General features: G+C 41.9%; 2 protein-coding genes across 4 annotated transcripts in view; one reads left to right on the forward strand and one right to left on the reverse strand.

The window, feature by feature from the left end:
• Positions 1–15,878, forward strand: part of CCDC177 (coiled-coil domain containing 177) — a 67,489-nt gene extending 51,611 nt beyond the window's left edge. The window contains exons 3-5 of one of the 2 annotated variants that reach the window (XR_011359570.1): positions 10,463–10,533; positions 13,630–13,793; positions 15,520–15,878. The gene's annotated coding sequence lies outside the window, so the exon portion shown is untranslated. The remainder of the gene's footprint in view (positions 1–10,462; positions 10,534–13,629; positions 13,794–15,519) is intronic. The other variant, XR_011359571.1, reaches the window with a different exon arrangement.
• SLC39A9 (solute carrier family 39 member 9) lies at positions 5,779–17,309 on the reverse strand. 2 transcript variants are annotated; one of them, XM_069950818.1, is made up of 8 exons: positions 17,110–17,309; positions 14,450–14,572; positions 11,509–11,617; positions 8,789–8,974; positions 8,645–8,713; positions 8,475–8,560; positions 7,375–7,509; positions 5,779–6,645 (listed from the first exon to the last, which is right to left on the reverse strand). In XM_069950818.1, the coding sequence occupies exons 2-8, from the start codon at positions 14,543–14,545 to the stop codon at positions 6,415–6,417; spliced, it is 912 nt and encodes a 303-aa protein (XP_069806919.1). In that variant the 5' UTR covers positions 14,546–14,572; positions 17,110–17,309; the 3' UTR covers positions 5,779–6,414. The 2 variants fall into 2 exon arrangements, with proteins under 2 accessions (XP_069806919.1, XP_069806920.1); XM_069950819.1 differs by having other exon boundaries at positions 17,099–17,309.
• Positions 17,310–17,353: the final 44 nt, after the last annotated feature.

Consider the following 17,353-nt stretch of genomic DNA (forward strand, 5'->3'; position numbering starts at 1 on the left):
TAGCAGAAATGCTGCTGGTCCTACTGTATCAAGTCTATCGTTCCCCCTCTTAGTCCTTCCTTTTAAATGAATCAGAGCAATCAGGCTTGCAGAAAACAGGAGAGGATTTGCTTCAGTCTGATTCTTTGGCAGCATGTCATTAATTTTTTAAGCCCCATCATCATTGCCCCCCAGGGACAGGGGTCTTGTTTTTCTTGATAACCAGCTTCAGGGCACACCAAATGTCTAGCTGTGGAACTTTTATTTCTGCTTGTCATTCCACAAATGGAACTCCATTAATCCTCAGCCAATGAAGTAGGACACCTATGTACCTTACTATGGCATCTCTGTCTGCAGGACAGGAAGGTGTTTCTTAACAACTGACAATAGTGTGAATCCTAGAAAAACGTCATGAAAACTAAATGGAAACCATTAAAAATTGGGAAGCATCAATGCTTCTATAAAGACCACTTCTGGATAGATTTCTTCAAAGATGGGGGGTGTAGCTGGGTCCCACTGGCTTTGAGCTGATGGCACACATCTTCCATTTTCCAAGGGAAGTAAGCACGATGTGTCTTTGATCTTTGGCTGACCACTGCATTAAGTCTTTAATGTTCTCCATTTTTGTGCTTCAAAAGAGCTTGGGAAATGTATCTGTAAAACCCAGTCTGTTTGAAATCTTTGCTTAAAGGGAAACTATCAGCAGGTTGGACGAATCTAACCTGCTGATATGTCCCTATTGAGCACAGGGCGCTGAAGATGAAGGTAAGTCTCTTACCTTCATCCTCCAGTTCGTAGTTTAATCCTGCGTCTAAAGCACCAACCATTCCACTGATAATCGTAGCCCCACCCTCAGTGTTCCAAGCGGCCTTACTAGACACAGGATAAATTTACAAACTGCAAGGAAGGCTTAGGGCCCTATTTCATCGGATGATTATCGTTCGCATAATCGTTAATTAGCTATTGCGAAAGACCTGAAAACATTCACTTATTTCCATGGAACGATAATCGTTACTTATGATCGTATTTGCAATTGTTTTTTCTTTGCTATTTCTTCTCTATTGCTTTCGTATCTACTGCGAACGACCGAACGACGTCTTATTCAATGTGACTTGCGAACGTTTTGCGAACGAGCAACGATAAAAATAGGTCCAGGTCTTATAAAGCAATCAACGATTTCTCGTTCGGTCGTTAATCGTTAACTGCATTTCAACCGAACGATTATCTTTTAGATTCAAATGATTTAACGATAATCTGAACTATAATCGTCCGGTGGAATAGGGCCCTTACCTTCAACCTCAACTCCCTGTGTGCAATAGCTTTGGCCTGCTGATCTGTTGATAATTTCCTTTTATTTTTTTCTTAAATTATCATGGAAAACACTTCCTGTTTTCGGACTTCTTTTTTCTCCCCAAAGAGTCTGAACACAGGAAGTCCAGTGTTTCCCATGTCATCTGAGTGCACAAAGGCGGCAGTCATGTGACTGATGGACACATTGCGCTGTGACTCTGTACTGTCCGTAACTTCATTTTAGTCTATTTTATTTTTTAACCAGCACAGAACTAAAAAGCTTCAGGAGACTGGACCTGGATTTCTGGTAAGTACAGCTTTGTTTTACAGCATAAAAAGTACATGAATAAAAAGTAATGAATGTAAATTGGCTTTATATCACATCTACTGTTTATTTAGATTTTAAAAGTTACGACTAAAAGTGACTTTAAGTGATTTATCTGTACGTGTAAAAGGACCCATAGGGGCCTATTCCACGGAGCAATAATAGGCTGAATCGGCCCGATTCGGACGATTATCGCTTCGTGGAATAGAGAGAATGATCAGCCGATGATCGTGTCATCGGCTAATCGTTCATTTAGGTTGAAACCTAAAATCATTGGGCACTGACCGCACATCGCTGCGTGGAATAGCGATGCGCTGCGGTTGACCGACGATTCCATAAACACCATACTTTACCTAAACATGGTGCAGGTCTTCTCCTGCGCTCCTTCTTCCTCCCGGACATGTGCGCTGCAGCAAATTCGCTGCGGCCTGTCTTAGCTGACAGACCGCTCAGCTAATCACTGGCCAGGACCGCCGCGGCCAGTGATTGGCTGAGCAGTCTGTCAGATCAGACAGGCCACACCGAAGCAGCTGCTGCACGTTACACTGGGATTGAAGGAGCGCAGGAGAAGACCTGCAATATGCTTTGGTAATGTATGGCGTTTAAACAAGGGCTGCAAGGACATCGGTAACGATGTCCCTGCAGCTCTCGCTAAATGATTATCAGGCCGTGGAATAGGCCCAGTAAATGAGCGCTGATCTAGCAGATCGGCGCTCGTTTACATTCTTGGTCAGGCCCCCATCGGCATGTGGAATAAGAAACCTTACTCCTCAAAAATTCTTTAACTACTGTAAATGGAAGAATAGTCACACCGTCCATGTAGCACAGTGGACTGATTTACATTCGGTTTCCGTCACCCTTATGAGGCTTACTGCTCTGGTGAGCTGAGACTAATATAGATACTGGAGTCCTTGGTACTTTTCCTTGATGCTTTTAGGCAGATATTATACTGCACTGAATGTTCTGTACTCCTGAGCAAATATAAGCACTCTACACTACTGCCCACTTCAGTTTGTCCATTAATATGAATAATTAAATTAACCCTGAATAGTTTAGACTTTTCTTTGTATGAGTGACATAAGTAATGTAATTTCTAGAAGAGAAAAGTTAAAGGGTCACTATCATTCCAAACAATTACCCTCCTTACTACAGAAAAACTGCTATAACATTTTGTGTATCACTTCTCTGCAATAAGCTGTCCATTGCCTGTTGTTATGGGAAATTTGTCTCTAGTAACATAACAGGACAGAAGTCTGTGTCTATCTAGCCAATGATTATAAGAGGCTGAATAGTAAAGTCTCTATTAAAGGGGAACAATCAGCAGGTTAGACTATTGTGCACACTGAGGATAAGGGCAAGTCTTACCTTCATCTTTGGTGCTGTTCCCATTAAGTTTTAAATGTAGTGCTCTGCCCATAAGACTGTTTGGAGCACTGCCCTGCCCCCAGCCAGCACACCCTTTCTAATGATTATCAGTGGAGAGGGCCGGCCGATTCATAGCTCTGCGGGCGGGGCAGTGCTGTGTTCCAGAAAGCCTCATGGGGCAGAGCACTACATTAAAACACAGGATGGGACCGAGGAGGAAGCTAGGACACATATCCTCAATAGGGAGCTCTCAGGTGAGAATCGTCTAACCAGCTAATAGTTCCCTTTTAAATGATATTCATAAGGAGAGTCTATGCTAGGGAGAAATTAGAGAAAGACATTTATTTTGATGATTTACATTTAATCAAGTAAACAACATACATAAAATGTAGAGTTAAAAATCAATTTACTATTCACAATTAAACAGAAAAAAAAGAAAATAAGGCATATAATATTGGAATGATTTCATGTACATTAAAAAAAAAAAAATTACGTTTCTGGCCAGAAATAGCCAGAAAACCAAAAGGAGAATTTCAAGCTTTCAAAGCGCATTTGTCCTTCTGGAATACTGCTCACAAGAGTTCACGTCCTTCCTCAGGGTTCAGCACTGGACAGATCCAGTCGATATTGCACATTAGTAAGTCAATAGAATCCAGAGCAATAGTAAATGCAGGCAGAAAGCATTCAAGGGTTTTTTCGAAGAATTCACGCTCTTCTGTCATGTCCCAGTTCTCAGTCCGCGTCCTGCTCGAGAGGAGGTGAAACGTATGCAGATAGACCTAGATACAACACATCACAGGACACCGCTTCTACTAACAGTATTACACTGCTATATCGAAAACCAACAGGTCATGGAAAACGGAGAAGGAAAGCAGTTGTACCTGAAAAACGTTTTTTGAACGTATAAGGAGACACGAGCATCAACAAATGACTGCCACACATAGTAAGCACTGAGCCATAAAATACAAACTAATGCCACCAGAGAGAAAGACCGGACTCTAGAAAACTGGTTCGGTCACCTAGTACAGCCAGGTTATTCGTTTTCTATGCTGTACTTAGGTTATTGGTTGTTTTGTTATAAGATTAAAAAGTGTCAATGATGCCAAATCAGGATGTACGCCAAAGACAACCAATCAGTAACCAAGAAAGGGAGACCTGGGGCAAGCGTATCCGGACACAAGATCGACCATGACATGACAAGGACGAGAGACTCACAACTGCAATGGTAGAGAAAGAAAGTTGATAAATTGCCACCCAAAATGTTATTCCCTACAAACATAATGGACTTGGGCAGGACAGACAATGCTCACCTATAAAACACTGACAAGTCATCATCAGGGAAACACTTCATGTAAAACACTGGGGTGACAATGGGACATCTTATCGCCCTGAAATAACCGGTTTAACTGTAATGGTAGAGGTGGGGATAATACTAATATTACTCTGACAAACTGTCTCCCACTTACCTTATTGGGGTATGTTCACATTGAGTAAAAGTGCCTCATTGTCTCTATGGGATGGCTCATGATGACATCTCAGAGAGCGACAGAAGCGGAGGTGCACGAGCCATCCTGTAGAGACACTGTGTGACACTGAGCTAGGCGTGATTCTGGCTCCATTGCGGAATTCTGCCGCTTTTACTCAGTGTGAACATACCCTTACATGACAGAATTACTCACGTATAAAGAGGATTTGTCAGCTTTCTCGATAAGTCTTTCAGAAAATACTTGCAATCCTTACAAAAAAAGTGGAAGAATCTTTTCTTATGTTATGCCGTTCCTCTGCTATTACTCCCCCACATTAAAGAGATTACAACTGATCGCCCATGTAATTGCAGGGGGTCAAACTGCAGGAACCACCCTCACCATATTCTCAGGTATGGGGTCCCCGGTGGAAGCTACAAAAATAGCTGAAAACTGTACTATGCTATCTACGGCAGAATGAACGGAGCGGCGACATGCATATGATCTGATAGGAGACTTGGGTCCGGGTGATGGACCCACCCTGATCAGATAATGTTATAGGATGAACCCTTTAAAAAAATGGGACTGACACTGTACAATCCATGCCAATAATGTTATACTGTGTAAAAACACACCCAATTGACAAGTAGAAGGGTAACACCCCGTTGTCCATTTATTCATATAATTTCAGGATCACCTTTATGTGTTGCTTATATACAACAAACCTGGTGTAAGGTTGGAACAGGTACTTACAATACATTATAATCTATTTCTTCATTGATGCTTGGGGTTCTAGTATGGAGGGAGTGGCCTACGGCAACGTTTGTAGGCTTCTCTCTCTATGCTAGATGGCAAAGCCTAAATCATGGAACAGATTATAATATATGGCAAGAGCCTGTCAGCCCTGTCTTCATGTAAAATATCTATTCAAGTGGAGGTGCTGCAGCTATTTTCGATTATTGTAGGAACAAAGCATGGAGGAAGCCCTGAGCATGCTGGTTAATCCATGGCACATCCATGCTAAGGCTGGGTTCACACTACGTTTTTGCAATCCGTTTTTTTTTGTGCAAAAAACTGATGAAAAAAACAGATGCAATTGTTTCCATTGACTTCCATTATTATTATAACTAGAGATGAGCGAACCTGGAGCATGCTCGAGTCGATCCGAACCCGAACTTTCGGCATTTGATTAGCGGTGGCTGCTGAAGTTGGATAAAGCCCTAAGGCTATGTGGAAATCATGGATATAGTCATTGGCTGTATCCATGTTTTCCAGACAACCTTAGAGCTTTATCCAAGTTCAGCAGCCCCAGCTAATCCAATACCGAACGTTCGGGTTCGGATCGACTCGTCTCAAATAATAATGGACCCGGTTTTTTTTACGGACACAAAAAATGAGGTCAACCACATTTTTGGGTACGCTAAAAAAAAAAAAAAAAAAAAAAAAAAAATTTTTTTTTTATATATAATGGAAGTCAATGGAAAAACGGATCAAAAAAGATGCACACAGTTGCATCCGTTTTTTCATCCATTTTTGTGCAAAAAACGGATTATAAAAACGGATTGCAAAAACGTAGAGTGAACCCAGCCTAAGGCTCATAGTTCCCCTATAAAGACTAAAGCTTAGAGCAATCAGGAATCCATGTGAAGGGAGGATGTTGTGTATCTTACAATAAAATTTAAGGAAATAAAATCTGTATAAGAGAATCTGTAGTTTATCCGTTTCCTTGATATCATCTCTAAATTATCCTGAATGAACAGTATCCCAAACAATAGCCACAGATCGATTATTTAAAAAAACAGAACACATGTATATACAGGGTGAAAGTCTGGATGTCACTGAACTGTAAGACAAGAAAAATCACCCCAGCAGGATTTGCCACTTCCATTAAAGTCCTTTCCAACTACACAATAATTCTTTATAACAGACATCGGTCTTAGAGAGTCCTCGCGTTTGTCCAGTGTAATCAGTTTAGGAACACATAGACTTGGACTAGTGTTGATGTCCTATAGATAAGACCAAAGGTATTAAACATCCCACGACTAAGGCAAGTACTTCTGTGCGGCTCAGTCCTTTAGCAGCGCCTGACTCTGGTTTGTGGCTGTGTCCCATTCCGCCAACTTCGGGAAGTACATGGACTGTGGCTACATAGAGGAACGTCCCGGCAGAGAAGAGCATAGCAACTCCTGTAGCGTTAACCTCCGAGAGCGCCTCTTTACTGCTCTGTGAAGAGAACACATGGTCACGTTATTTGACGAGCTCCTGGGAAACATAATATACGCCGTCATTATATATTTTATGTGACTTTTTATGCCACTTCTAGGGTAACTGTGAAAGTGTAAGAGTGTAAAAATATATTAATGCATATTTAATACACTTTAGGCGATAATGGCCGTTGTTGCTGATTAAAATAACGGTCATTCTTGTCATTAAAAAAAAAAAGAAAAAAAGAACAGCATAGAAAATCAACTGAAACAACACCCATTGTTCACACAGTGTATCGAACAATATGGCTGTGGAAATAATTGACCTGTCAATTATTTCCGAACGTTGTTTCCAAACAGCGCCAGGAAATAATTGACAGTTCACACGCAGTGTGGCTGTATTGTGCCGGTAGTGTGACTGAGAAGCAATGCTTAACCGATTCTCAGTCACATCCATACGGTGGCTGGATTGCAATGATTTTTAAATAATGCTCATCCGGAGAATAATCCAGTGTTGGTCCGATGAAAAACAACGTCCCTCATCTGACATGGCCAACAACAAATAATAATTAACATAGTGTGAACATAGCCTTACAGACAATATATAGACTATATAGAAAATTATATATATAGCGATATATAATAGATAGATAGATACTGAGAGTCTAACAAACATCATACAATATGGTTACTGACTTGAATATTACAAAAAGCAACATGCTAAACACTTATTTCCCAGTTGGCTTACCTTACTTAATCCCAAGTATGTCAACATGGATAGTACAGGAGCTGCTAGTGCAAATACAAGCAAATGCTTTCGGATGCGGTTACGCTCTAACCCTGCGTGCATAAGGAAAGAAACCAAACCAAATGCAGCTGGAGCCTATAGAAAAAAAAATATATCAATATGTAAAAAAAACAAACAAAAAAAAACACTTGTTGCAGTTATTCAACAGAATAAGGAATAGGAGCTTTAATCTTCAGCCATTTCTTAGTTACATCTGTCTGGAAAGATTCTCTCTCTCTCTCTATATATATATATATTTATTTATTTATTATAAGTAACCTGACAGTGTCAGACTGCTTCCCTAATGTCCTACATGTAGAAGCCCCATCTGAGAACTTATTTAGAACGAGCAGAAAACCCTGCAGGACCCTTAGTGATGTGACAGTCATGTGATTACTGACATGACTGTGAGGAATGTACAGTCCAGATACTGTCAGCAGGGACGATCTATATTAAAATATGTGTATGTGTCTGTCTGTATGGAGCACTGCTGTTTGTGTATGATCATGTAGAAGAGATGTGTGTCTCTGTGGATGTTTATGTAGCAGAGCGTGAATAATGCAGTAGAGCTGGGTGTGTATTGTGCATATAGCAGATCTATGTATGGGTTTTAAGGTACTGTCATGTTAAAGTGGACCTGTCATTTCAATAAAATTTGACCCTTTCGCTGTCTTAAATTACCAGTGAAGTTTAAAAGAGACGTCTGGAGAAAATGGTAATTTTCCAGCAGGCATAAAGTAACATAAACAAGCTCTACTCACCTCTCCCTGTGCCTCCGCAGCACTGCCTTATTTCTCTGTCAGGCAGGACACCACTGCAGTCACTAATTGGCTGAGCAGGCAATCCATCAGCCAGGTTGGGTTTTTTCCCCCAAGTCATGACTACATTGGAACTCAGGGGAAAATAAGCTCCAATAGGGGTTCCAGAGCCTGTGACGTGGCGCTGCAGAGGCACAGGGAGAAGTAAGTAGCGCTTTGTTACCCCCTGCCTCTGTCTGCTGTAAAATTAACATCTATAAGCAGATAAACGTCGAGGGCAAATAAGGAGGTGGAAACATTTACCTTATGCAGCATGATTGCCACAAATACAATAAGCTGCACACTAGTCTGTGATGTAGATGCCGCAGCCCCTAGAGCAACTCCATCAGCTGGGGAAATAATTAAAAAAAAGTTATACCTGCACAACAATGTGTTCAGTGTTCTGTATCACATTGCACTGAATTTCTCCTTACCTGCAGCATGCACTACAAGACCCAGGGTGGTGGTGATCTTAGAAGTGGCCGCTCTGGCTGCCTCTGGGTCTAAGAAAGAAAGGAAATCAGTCAAACGCTCAAGAACAGGAGTGCTGTAGCCATGCCAATCCCAACAGCGCTCACCATCTGTAGAGGCGTGCATATGAGAGCTGCCAATCTGATCCACCAGCAACATGAAGACAAAGCCCAATACCAGGGACACCCCGATGTAAGCATGGAGTTTAGCATGATCATGTTCATGGACTGAGGAGACTTCAGGTCCAGTCTCTGCTTCCTTCACTTTTGGGCTTTCCAGTTCATGGTGTTTTGCTAAAAAAAAAAAAATAAAAAATAAAAAATAGAAAATATTTAGCGGCATAAGTCTACTTAAGAAGACCTAGCAACTAGACTGTAGAGTAATCTGAACTCCCTGAGCAGTTAGGGGGATAACTAGCTGATATACTTTCAGTCCAGGATTATAAGGGAGGATTACAGGGGAATCCTGTTGATAAACTTCTTTTATATAGTTATATAAATTAGTAACATGTAACTATATGGTCTCACAACGAAATCCGCTGCGATATGCGGTACAGTTATGCCATGCGGCTCTGCATTCTCGCAGTGAATTTTCAGTCTGCTGCGAGAATACAGCCACATCCTAGTTAACTAATCATCTGCCGGGGCTTTATAATACATTACCTTCCCGCGCTCCCGTCTGCTTCTCTGGCTCCCAGGTCACTGACATCCCACTCAACCAAACAGTGTACTAACCCACCGCAATGTACTGATTGGCTGAGCAGGATGTCAGGGACCCGGTTGCTGGAGAAGATGACGGGAGTGCGGGAAGGTAATGTATTATCTTGTTTAAAGGCCCGACAGATGATTAGTTATGTAGGATGTGGCTGCATTCTCGCAGCAGACTAAAAATCCAATGTGTGAATGCGGAGACATAGAGCATAACTGTCCCGCATATTGCAGCATGAAATCTGTTGCGAATGTAGTAGATGTGAACGCTGCCTTAAAAAAAAAAAAGTAAAATATTTAACTGGCAGCATAGCACAAGCCCTGTCCCAGCATAGTTATATACAGCTAGAGCTGCTGCATTTAGCGATACTTGTGACAGCCAGAGGTTGGCTAAGCGGCCTGTCACTTCAGAAACGGGCTCTGCAGATCCAACATAGGCTGCGGGCAGAAGACAAGATACCACAGAGCGAGGTAAGGTACGTATGAACTTTATTTATTTATTTATTTTTTACACACACACACACACACACAATTGTCAGCCGTGCATCGCTATTGCAAGTAGCCATGCACGGTCAATGGCCGATGATTTTAGGTCAGGACTAGAGATGAGCAAACCGGGTTCGGGTTCGAGTCCATCTGAAGCCGAACGTTCGGTATTTGATTAGCGGGGGCTGCTGGACTTGGATAAAGCTCTAAGGTTGTCTGGAAACATGGATACAGCCAATGACTATATCTATGTTTTCCACATAGCCTTAGGGCTTTATCCAAGTTCAGCAGCCACCGCTAATCAAATGCCGAAAGTTCGGGTTCGGATGGACTCGAGCATGCTCCAGGTTCTCTCATCTCTAGTCAGGACCTAAAGACACTTCACTGTGCCACAAATGCAGTGCTAGTGACACAGACAACTTCTCCAAGAGTAATGTCTATTCTAATGCTAAATATACATTAGAATAGACATTCAGCGAGGCTCAATATTAGTGATATGTAACTGTGGGCTCTCGGAAAACGGCTGTCAATCAATACCAAGTTATGACTATGAGTTATGACTGTTTTTGGTCTCTTTTATTCGAACAGACAAAAGACCGCACATCAGCACTGAGGAAGCATGAACCACAGTTTAAAGGGAAGGCAGACACCTAGTGGCGGTATGTATAACGTAGATTGAAACATAGAAAACGTAACTTAAAATAGGAGTATACTGCAAAACTGCTTGTGATCACAACCCATCAAAAAAAAAAAAAAAAAATTCGCCACACTACCTCTTTATTAAAGTTATAATAAACAGTTATAGAAATGTGAAAAATAAACAATTTTTATTTACCACAAAATCAACATATAGTGGTGCAGCTCAGAGTGTCTCAGTAGAGGGTCGAGGTCAACTTAAAAAGCCCTTGCTTCAAGGGCAAAAAATGTAAAACCAAGAAATTTTTAACTATTTTTATTAGAGATGAGCGAACCGGGTCGATCCAAACCCGAACGTTCAGCATTTGATTAGCGGTGGCTCCTGAACTTGGATAAAGCTCTAAGGTTGTCTGGAAAACATGGATACAGCCAATGACTATATCCATGTTTTCCACATAGCCTTAGGGCTTTATCCAACTTCAGCAGCCACCGCTAATCAAATGCCGAACGTTCAGGTTCAGATGGACTCCAGCATGCTCCAGGTTCGCTCATCTCTAATTTTTATGTATTTGTTTTACCTATTGTGTTGTCTGCCTCCTGATTAAACATATGTATGTTTTTATTACCCCTTGTTCATATTTCCCTATTGGACAGAGAATATACCCTTATGTCACTATAGATTATAGACTACAAGGTTTTGAGGACTAAAATTTCTTTACATTTTTATTTACCGGAATACCCCTTTAACGTATCCCTGTCATAAACAAAAATGTTGACACATGACAGAGACACGTCAAAACTTTTATTTAGTCGGGGTCTTGAGGGGCTGAAGAACTCACAACGGTGCATTTCACTCCCTGACGTATTTAGCAAAAATAAAAAGTTCCAATCAAGTCAAATAAAAAAAAAAAAATACAACAGGACATATTGCAAAATATTCTTGCTTGCTCAAGAGTTAAAAAAAAAAAAAAAAAAAAACCCTATTGATTGACACCAACCTTCTAGCGCCTCTTCGTAGAGAGCATGGACACCTTCTGGTACAATGACCGCTAGTGCAGTTCCACAAAGGAGCCCTGCACCCAGCACAGTCACCAGCTTTAAACGTTCCTAAAAATCAGAATGACATAAAGTGAGTCTACAAGAAATGTGCAAACACTGTACAATGAGCCAAAAAATTAAAGGGTTTTAAGAACAGAATTTTCTTTTTTTTTTATCCTAAAAGATATTTATACGGGACAAAACAATCTGACGCGTCCAGCAGATTTGGGTGTAAGTCAGCCCGTTCCATTTCACCAGGAATGCTGAGTCTGACCATTAGGACATGATTTGTACCATGATTAAAGGCCTCAGGTTCTGTCTCTCGATTTGGAGTAAGGTGCCCCCAGCTTATTATCCCACAAGATTGCTGTAGAGAAGCCCAGTATTTCATGCACTATGCAAGTAAGAGAAGACGCTGACAGCTCATGGCTCACTGCCTAGTGAAATGCATAAAGCACTGAGTAAATTTAATTCAGTCTCCAAGAGAATTTAAGCTACCTAAAAGCCTGCCAGAATCCTGCTATACTGCAGAACCAGGACGACCCACCATTTTTTAACCCCGCCTTTAAAGGGGAACTCCTTCCTGGTTGAGCAGTTCCCAGAATGCAATGCTTTCCCTCAGCTGATCATCACAGTCCCCCACCCATCACAATCAGTGAAATCAGTGCAACACCTGCTTCTGGCCGGTCAGAGATGGTGAATCACTCAGGGGATCCAGCTGTGCCACCTGTGACATCACACCCTGCTTCCTGCCTGCATCATCAGCCTGTCCTCAGCAAACACACACAATGTGAGACAGAGGCATGGAATATTTGTCTCCTAAGGTGGGATAGCAGAAGGAGTGGATTGACACAGAGGCAATTTTTTTTCACTCCCTGGATTTTTATCAGCTACCAGTGTCTCAGAACTGTACAGATATAGTAATAGATTGTATAGACACATCTATATAACTTTTATTGTCCTTTTAATAGAAAACAAGTTTTTCTTATCTGGAGTTCCCCTTTAATACCAGAAGACAGCTCAAAAGAACAAATCTACCTCTACAGAATTGTTAGTCAAACACACCTGTGATTTCTATAGAGTAATGAATGAGCCGCTGACAAATACTTTGGGCAATAGATGAAAAACAATGGGAATGACCAGGATCAAAGCTATCCTGTTATATTACCATATTGTCTGGCAGGAGACAATACAGGGTAAAGGCTGACAATAGTCTCGTGTAATAGGGCCTTAAGGTTTTCACTAAAACCAGTGGAAATCAGTGAAATGCACAAACAGCAATTTCAACTTTGGCCATCCTTACACTTATCTGCAAAAAACAGATGGTAGCACTGCCAATAGCATCTATTTCAATGGGCACTGTCCCTTCACAAATGTTGTAGAGATGTGAACAGTTTTGATCAGTATGGGTCTCTATGCCGAGACCCCCAGAAAATGCTAGATGTAAGTGCTAAATGCGTTCTCTTCCAATTCTGATTGTGTGGCCGAGACATACTCCTACAAAGTTTGTTACATACACAGGGCAGGGAAGAGCAGCACTTCACTATGCCCCCTTTTCCATTCTGGGGATTGGTGGTAGTATGATTCAAAATTTTGCTGGTCTCTAGGACAAGTCATAAGTTTATGAAGTGGAACATGCACTTTAAAGGGGTACACCAGCCAATTTCTTTCTTTCAAATCAACTGGTTTAGGTTATACAGACTTGTAAATTACTTCTATTTGAAAATCTCCAGTCTTCCAGTACTTATCAGCTGCTGTATGTCCTCCATGAAGTGGTGTATTCTTTCCAGTCTGACACAGTGCTCTCTGCTGCCACTTCTGTCCATGTCAGGAACTGTCCAAAGCAGGAGAGGTTTTCTATGAGAATTTGTTACTGCTCTGGACAGTTCCTGACATGGACAGCGGTGGCAGCAGAGAGTACTGTGTCAAGAATGGAAAGAATCCCATTCAGACCAAAGACACAGACTAGGACTTTGGAACCTACAGCAAACAGGATCGGACAAGTATTTGTGTGACCAAACAAAACCTAAACCCCTAAATCATGCCATTCTTATGTATGGCCTTGTCTCTAAATAATCTAGATCTGCAAGACTGCAAGACTTCCGCCAACACAAGAACCTGCAGAACAGGTCAAACCTGAAGAGCTATCGCAGTCACCCACCGCTGTGCGAGATAAGCCAAACCTGTCCCAAACTGAAGACTATGATGAGTGTCACCAGGGCTGTCACTATGGTATGGCAGAAAGGTATAATTAATTTAAGTATAATTAATAGGTATAAATAATTAATTTATAATCAGCAGGTGCAGAAAGTCAGACCCCTGCTTATCAAATATGGATAGCATCTCATGAGGACAGGCAGCCATTACTGTTGCAGCGCAGTGTCAGTGGGTGCTCTCTCTGCAGGTGCTGTGTGTGTTTGTGGGGGGGGGGGGGGGCGGGGGCAATAAAGAAACGACTTTACACAAGCTGGTAAGTGCCTTTCTCTTTGTTCTTGTATATTATATGTGTGTGTATGTGTACATATATACACATACACATTATATATACACATATATACATACACACACATATATTATATTATACACACACACATACACATTATATAATATGTGTATATATATATATATATATATATAATGTGTATGTGTGTGTGTATAATATAATATATGTGTGTGTATGTATATATGTGTATATATAATGTGTATGTGTATATATGTATATATGTACACATACACACACATATTATATATATATATATATATATATATATATATATATATATATATATATATATATATAAAAACATACACATTATATATATATATTTACACACACACATAATATATATATATGAACTGAAATGTGGCACAAATAATATTCACAACAAGGAGTAACCATACCTCTGAGAAGTTAACTGCTAGCGGGATTATTCCGGACACATAGCAGCCCACCAGCATAGCCAATGACAGGAGGCTGATAGAGCTGAAGTCATCCATGATTGCTATGAGGATTCAAGCTCCAGTCTGTAACACAAGAAGCAAAAAAAGTTATTCTCGTACAGTACACGACTAAGGAACACTACACTATATATACGTCCAGGTGCTAAGACAACTGATCACCAAATGAAGGCACAGATCCGCTGGGCTGAGCACTATGCACACAGATATACACCACATTAATATTGTCCCTGGCTACAGCTGGCGCATGTACACGGCCGCAGTCACATAGTGACTCATGAGATATTATGTCCGTCGCTTATGTGATCTCCAAAAGACTTACAGCGGTGAAACTTTAGGTTAAAGATCTGCCACCTCTTGGACACTGATGGCAGACAAGCTTAGGCCCAGTTCACACTGAGTAAATAGCTCTCCGCCACGGAATCCCGCCGTGCTCAGTGTCCTGCAGTGAGTGAATAGGAGGGCGTGTGCATGTCCGCTCCCGACGCTCTCTGCCTTTTACTGAAGAATAAAAGGATTTTTGAATACTCTGGAAGCACAGACAAATATATGAAAGGTAAAACGTGTCCCCTTACACTTACCAGCTGTCTAGCAATGTTAGTAGTTTAGACAGATTTCCTTTAAACAATGTGTTTTTTTTAAAGATTTACACACTGCATGACTGACACTAGATATACAGTATATAAGAAGTGTCAAACTCAGGCCCTCCAGCTGTTGCAAGACTACAATTTCCATCATGCCTGGACAGCCAAAGCTTTAGCAGCCAGGCATGTTGGGAATTGTAGTTTTAGAATAGCTGGAGGGCCTGAGTTTGATACCTGCGATATATATGGCCCACTCGCTGACTTTTTATAGGGTTGCCAGCTCCAAACTGCAGACAGCCCATTCCCATAACCCTGAACGACAATCCTGCTTAGTTTTACAGCCCCATAGGGGTAGGAGGTGTCTTGGTATTTAGAAAGGGGAAACACTGAATGACAACTCATCCTACGTATCTCATATCTGTCCCACAGGTGCCCGATCAAAGAACGCTTTTATTACATGGAAAATCCACATACTCCTTGGTCTACAGATGCCATGTCTCTGCTTATCCTCAGGGGACACAGATGGGACGCCAGATGCAAAAGGTCCACATCCAAATGTGATGGTGATGGCAGATAGAGAGGGGGTGGAATAACCGTGCGATCAGTCATCATACGTGGTAGATATATAGTACAATGGGCAGGCTATAAAGTATTATACTGATCCCTGTCCCTGCTTCTCTATAGTTACAGCATTACCTCCTATGCTGGAAGTATTATACTGATCCCAGCCCCTGCTTCTCTTCAGTTACAGCATTACCCCCCATGCTAGATTATACTGATCCCTGTCCCTGCTTCTCTCCAGTTACAGCATTACCTCCCATGCTAGATTATACTGATCCCTGTCCCTGCTTCTCTCCAGTTACAGCATTACTTACCATGCTGGAAGTATTATACTGATCCCAGTCCCTGCTTCTCTATAGTTACAGCATTACCTCCCATGCTGGAAGTATTATACTGATCCCAATCCCTGCTTCTCTTTAGTCACAGCATGACGGCCCATGCTAGATTATACTGATCCCAGTCCTTGCTTCTCTCCAGTCACAGCATGACGTGCCATGCTAGATTATACTGATCCCAGTCCCTGCTTCTCTCTAGTTACAGCATTACCTCCCATGCTAGATTATACTGATCCCAGTTCCTGCTTCTCTCCAGTTACAGCATTACCTCCCATGCTAGATTATACTGATCCCAGTCCCTGCTTCTCTATAGTTACAGCATTACCTCCCATGCTATAAAGTATTATACTGATCCCAGCCCCTGCTTCTCTATAGTTACAGCATTACCTCCCATGCTAGATTATACTGATCCCAGTCCCTGCTTCTCTATAGTTACAGCATTACCTCCCATGCTGGAAGTATAATACTGATCGCAGTCCCTGCTTCTCTATAGTTACAGCATTACCTCCCATGCTGGAAGTATTATACTGATCCCAGTCCCTGCTTCTCTATAGTTACATCATTACCTCCCATGCTATAAAGTAGTATACTGATCCCAGCCCCTGCTTCTCTATAGTTACAGCATTACCTCCCATGCTATAAAGTATTATACTGATCCCAGCCCCTGCTTCTCCTCAGTGACAGCATTACCTCCCATGCTGCAAGTATTATACTGGCCCCAGTCCCTGCTTCTCTTCAGTTACAGCATTACCTCCCATGCTATAAAGTATTATACTGATCCCAGCCCCTGCTTCTCTATAGTCACAGCATGACGTCCCATGGTAGATTATACTGATCCCAGTCCCTGCTTCTCTCTAGTTACAGCATTACCTCCCATGCTAAATTATACTGATCCCAGTCCCTACTTCTCTTCAGTTACAGCAGTGACCTCAGCTGCCTGTATTACACCTATGATCAGGCTGTCACATACTACATATCACCTCACAGCTGTCCATACACAGTGACAGTAATCCTATAATAACACACAGGGATTACTGACACTTCAGCCCCATAATAACACGAGCGCAGACACAATGATGGAGCCGGAGCAGGCGAGCTGGCCACGTCTATACCGTGATCTCACATGTTCAGCCGGATCCGTCCTGTCCTACAGCGAGACGAGGTCCCACGGTGAAATCGGCGGCAAGTTTCCCCCGGCAACCGGATCACAGCTGCTGGCTATAGGCCTTAGCGGGTAACACATAGACAGGTCGCCATGTTGCTTCCTCGGGGCCCTCTAGCTGCCATGGTGTCACTACACGGACTACTTCCGGGTCACATGGGCGCTGACGTCACCAGCTTGTTATGTATAAATAAAACTCCATCTA

The sequence above is a fragment of the Dendropsophus ebraccatus genome, chromosome 13 (genome assembly GCF_027789765.1).
Source record: "Dendropsophus ebraccatus isolate aDenEbr1 chromosome 13, aDenEbr1.pat, whole genome shotgun sequence".
NCBI lineage: Eukaryota > Metazoa > Chordata > Amphibia > Anura > Hylidae > Dendropsophus > Dendropsophus ebraccatus.

Bases quoted from the DNA above. Each gene is read 5' to 3' on its own strand.
- SLC39A9 (XM_069950818.1), bottom strand. From the start codon at position 14,545: ATGGATGACTTCAGCTCTATCAGCCTCCTGTCATTGGCTATGCTGGTG. The intron at 8,714-8,788 runs GTGAGCGCTGTT...TTTCTTTCTTAG, and splicing joins TATGCACGCCTCTACAGATG to ACCCAGAGGCAGCCAGAGCG. The intron at 8,561-8,644 runs GTAAGGAGAAAT...TTATTTCCCCAG, and splicing joins TCTTGTAGTGCATGCTGCAG to CTGATGGAGTTGCTCTAGGG.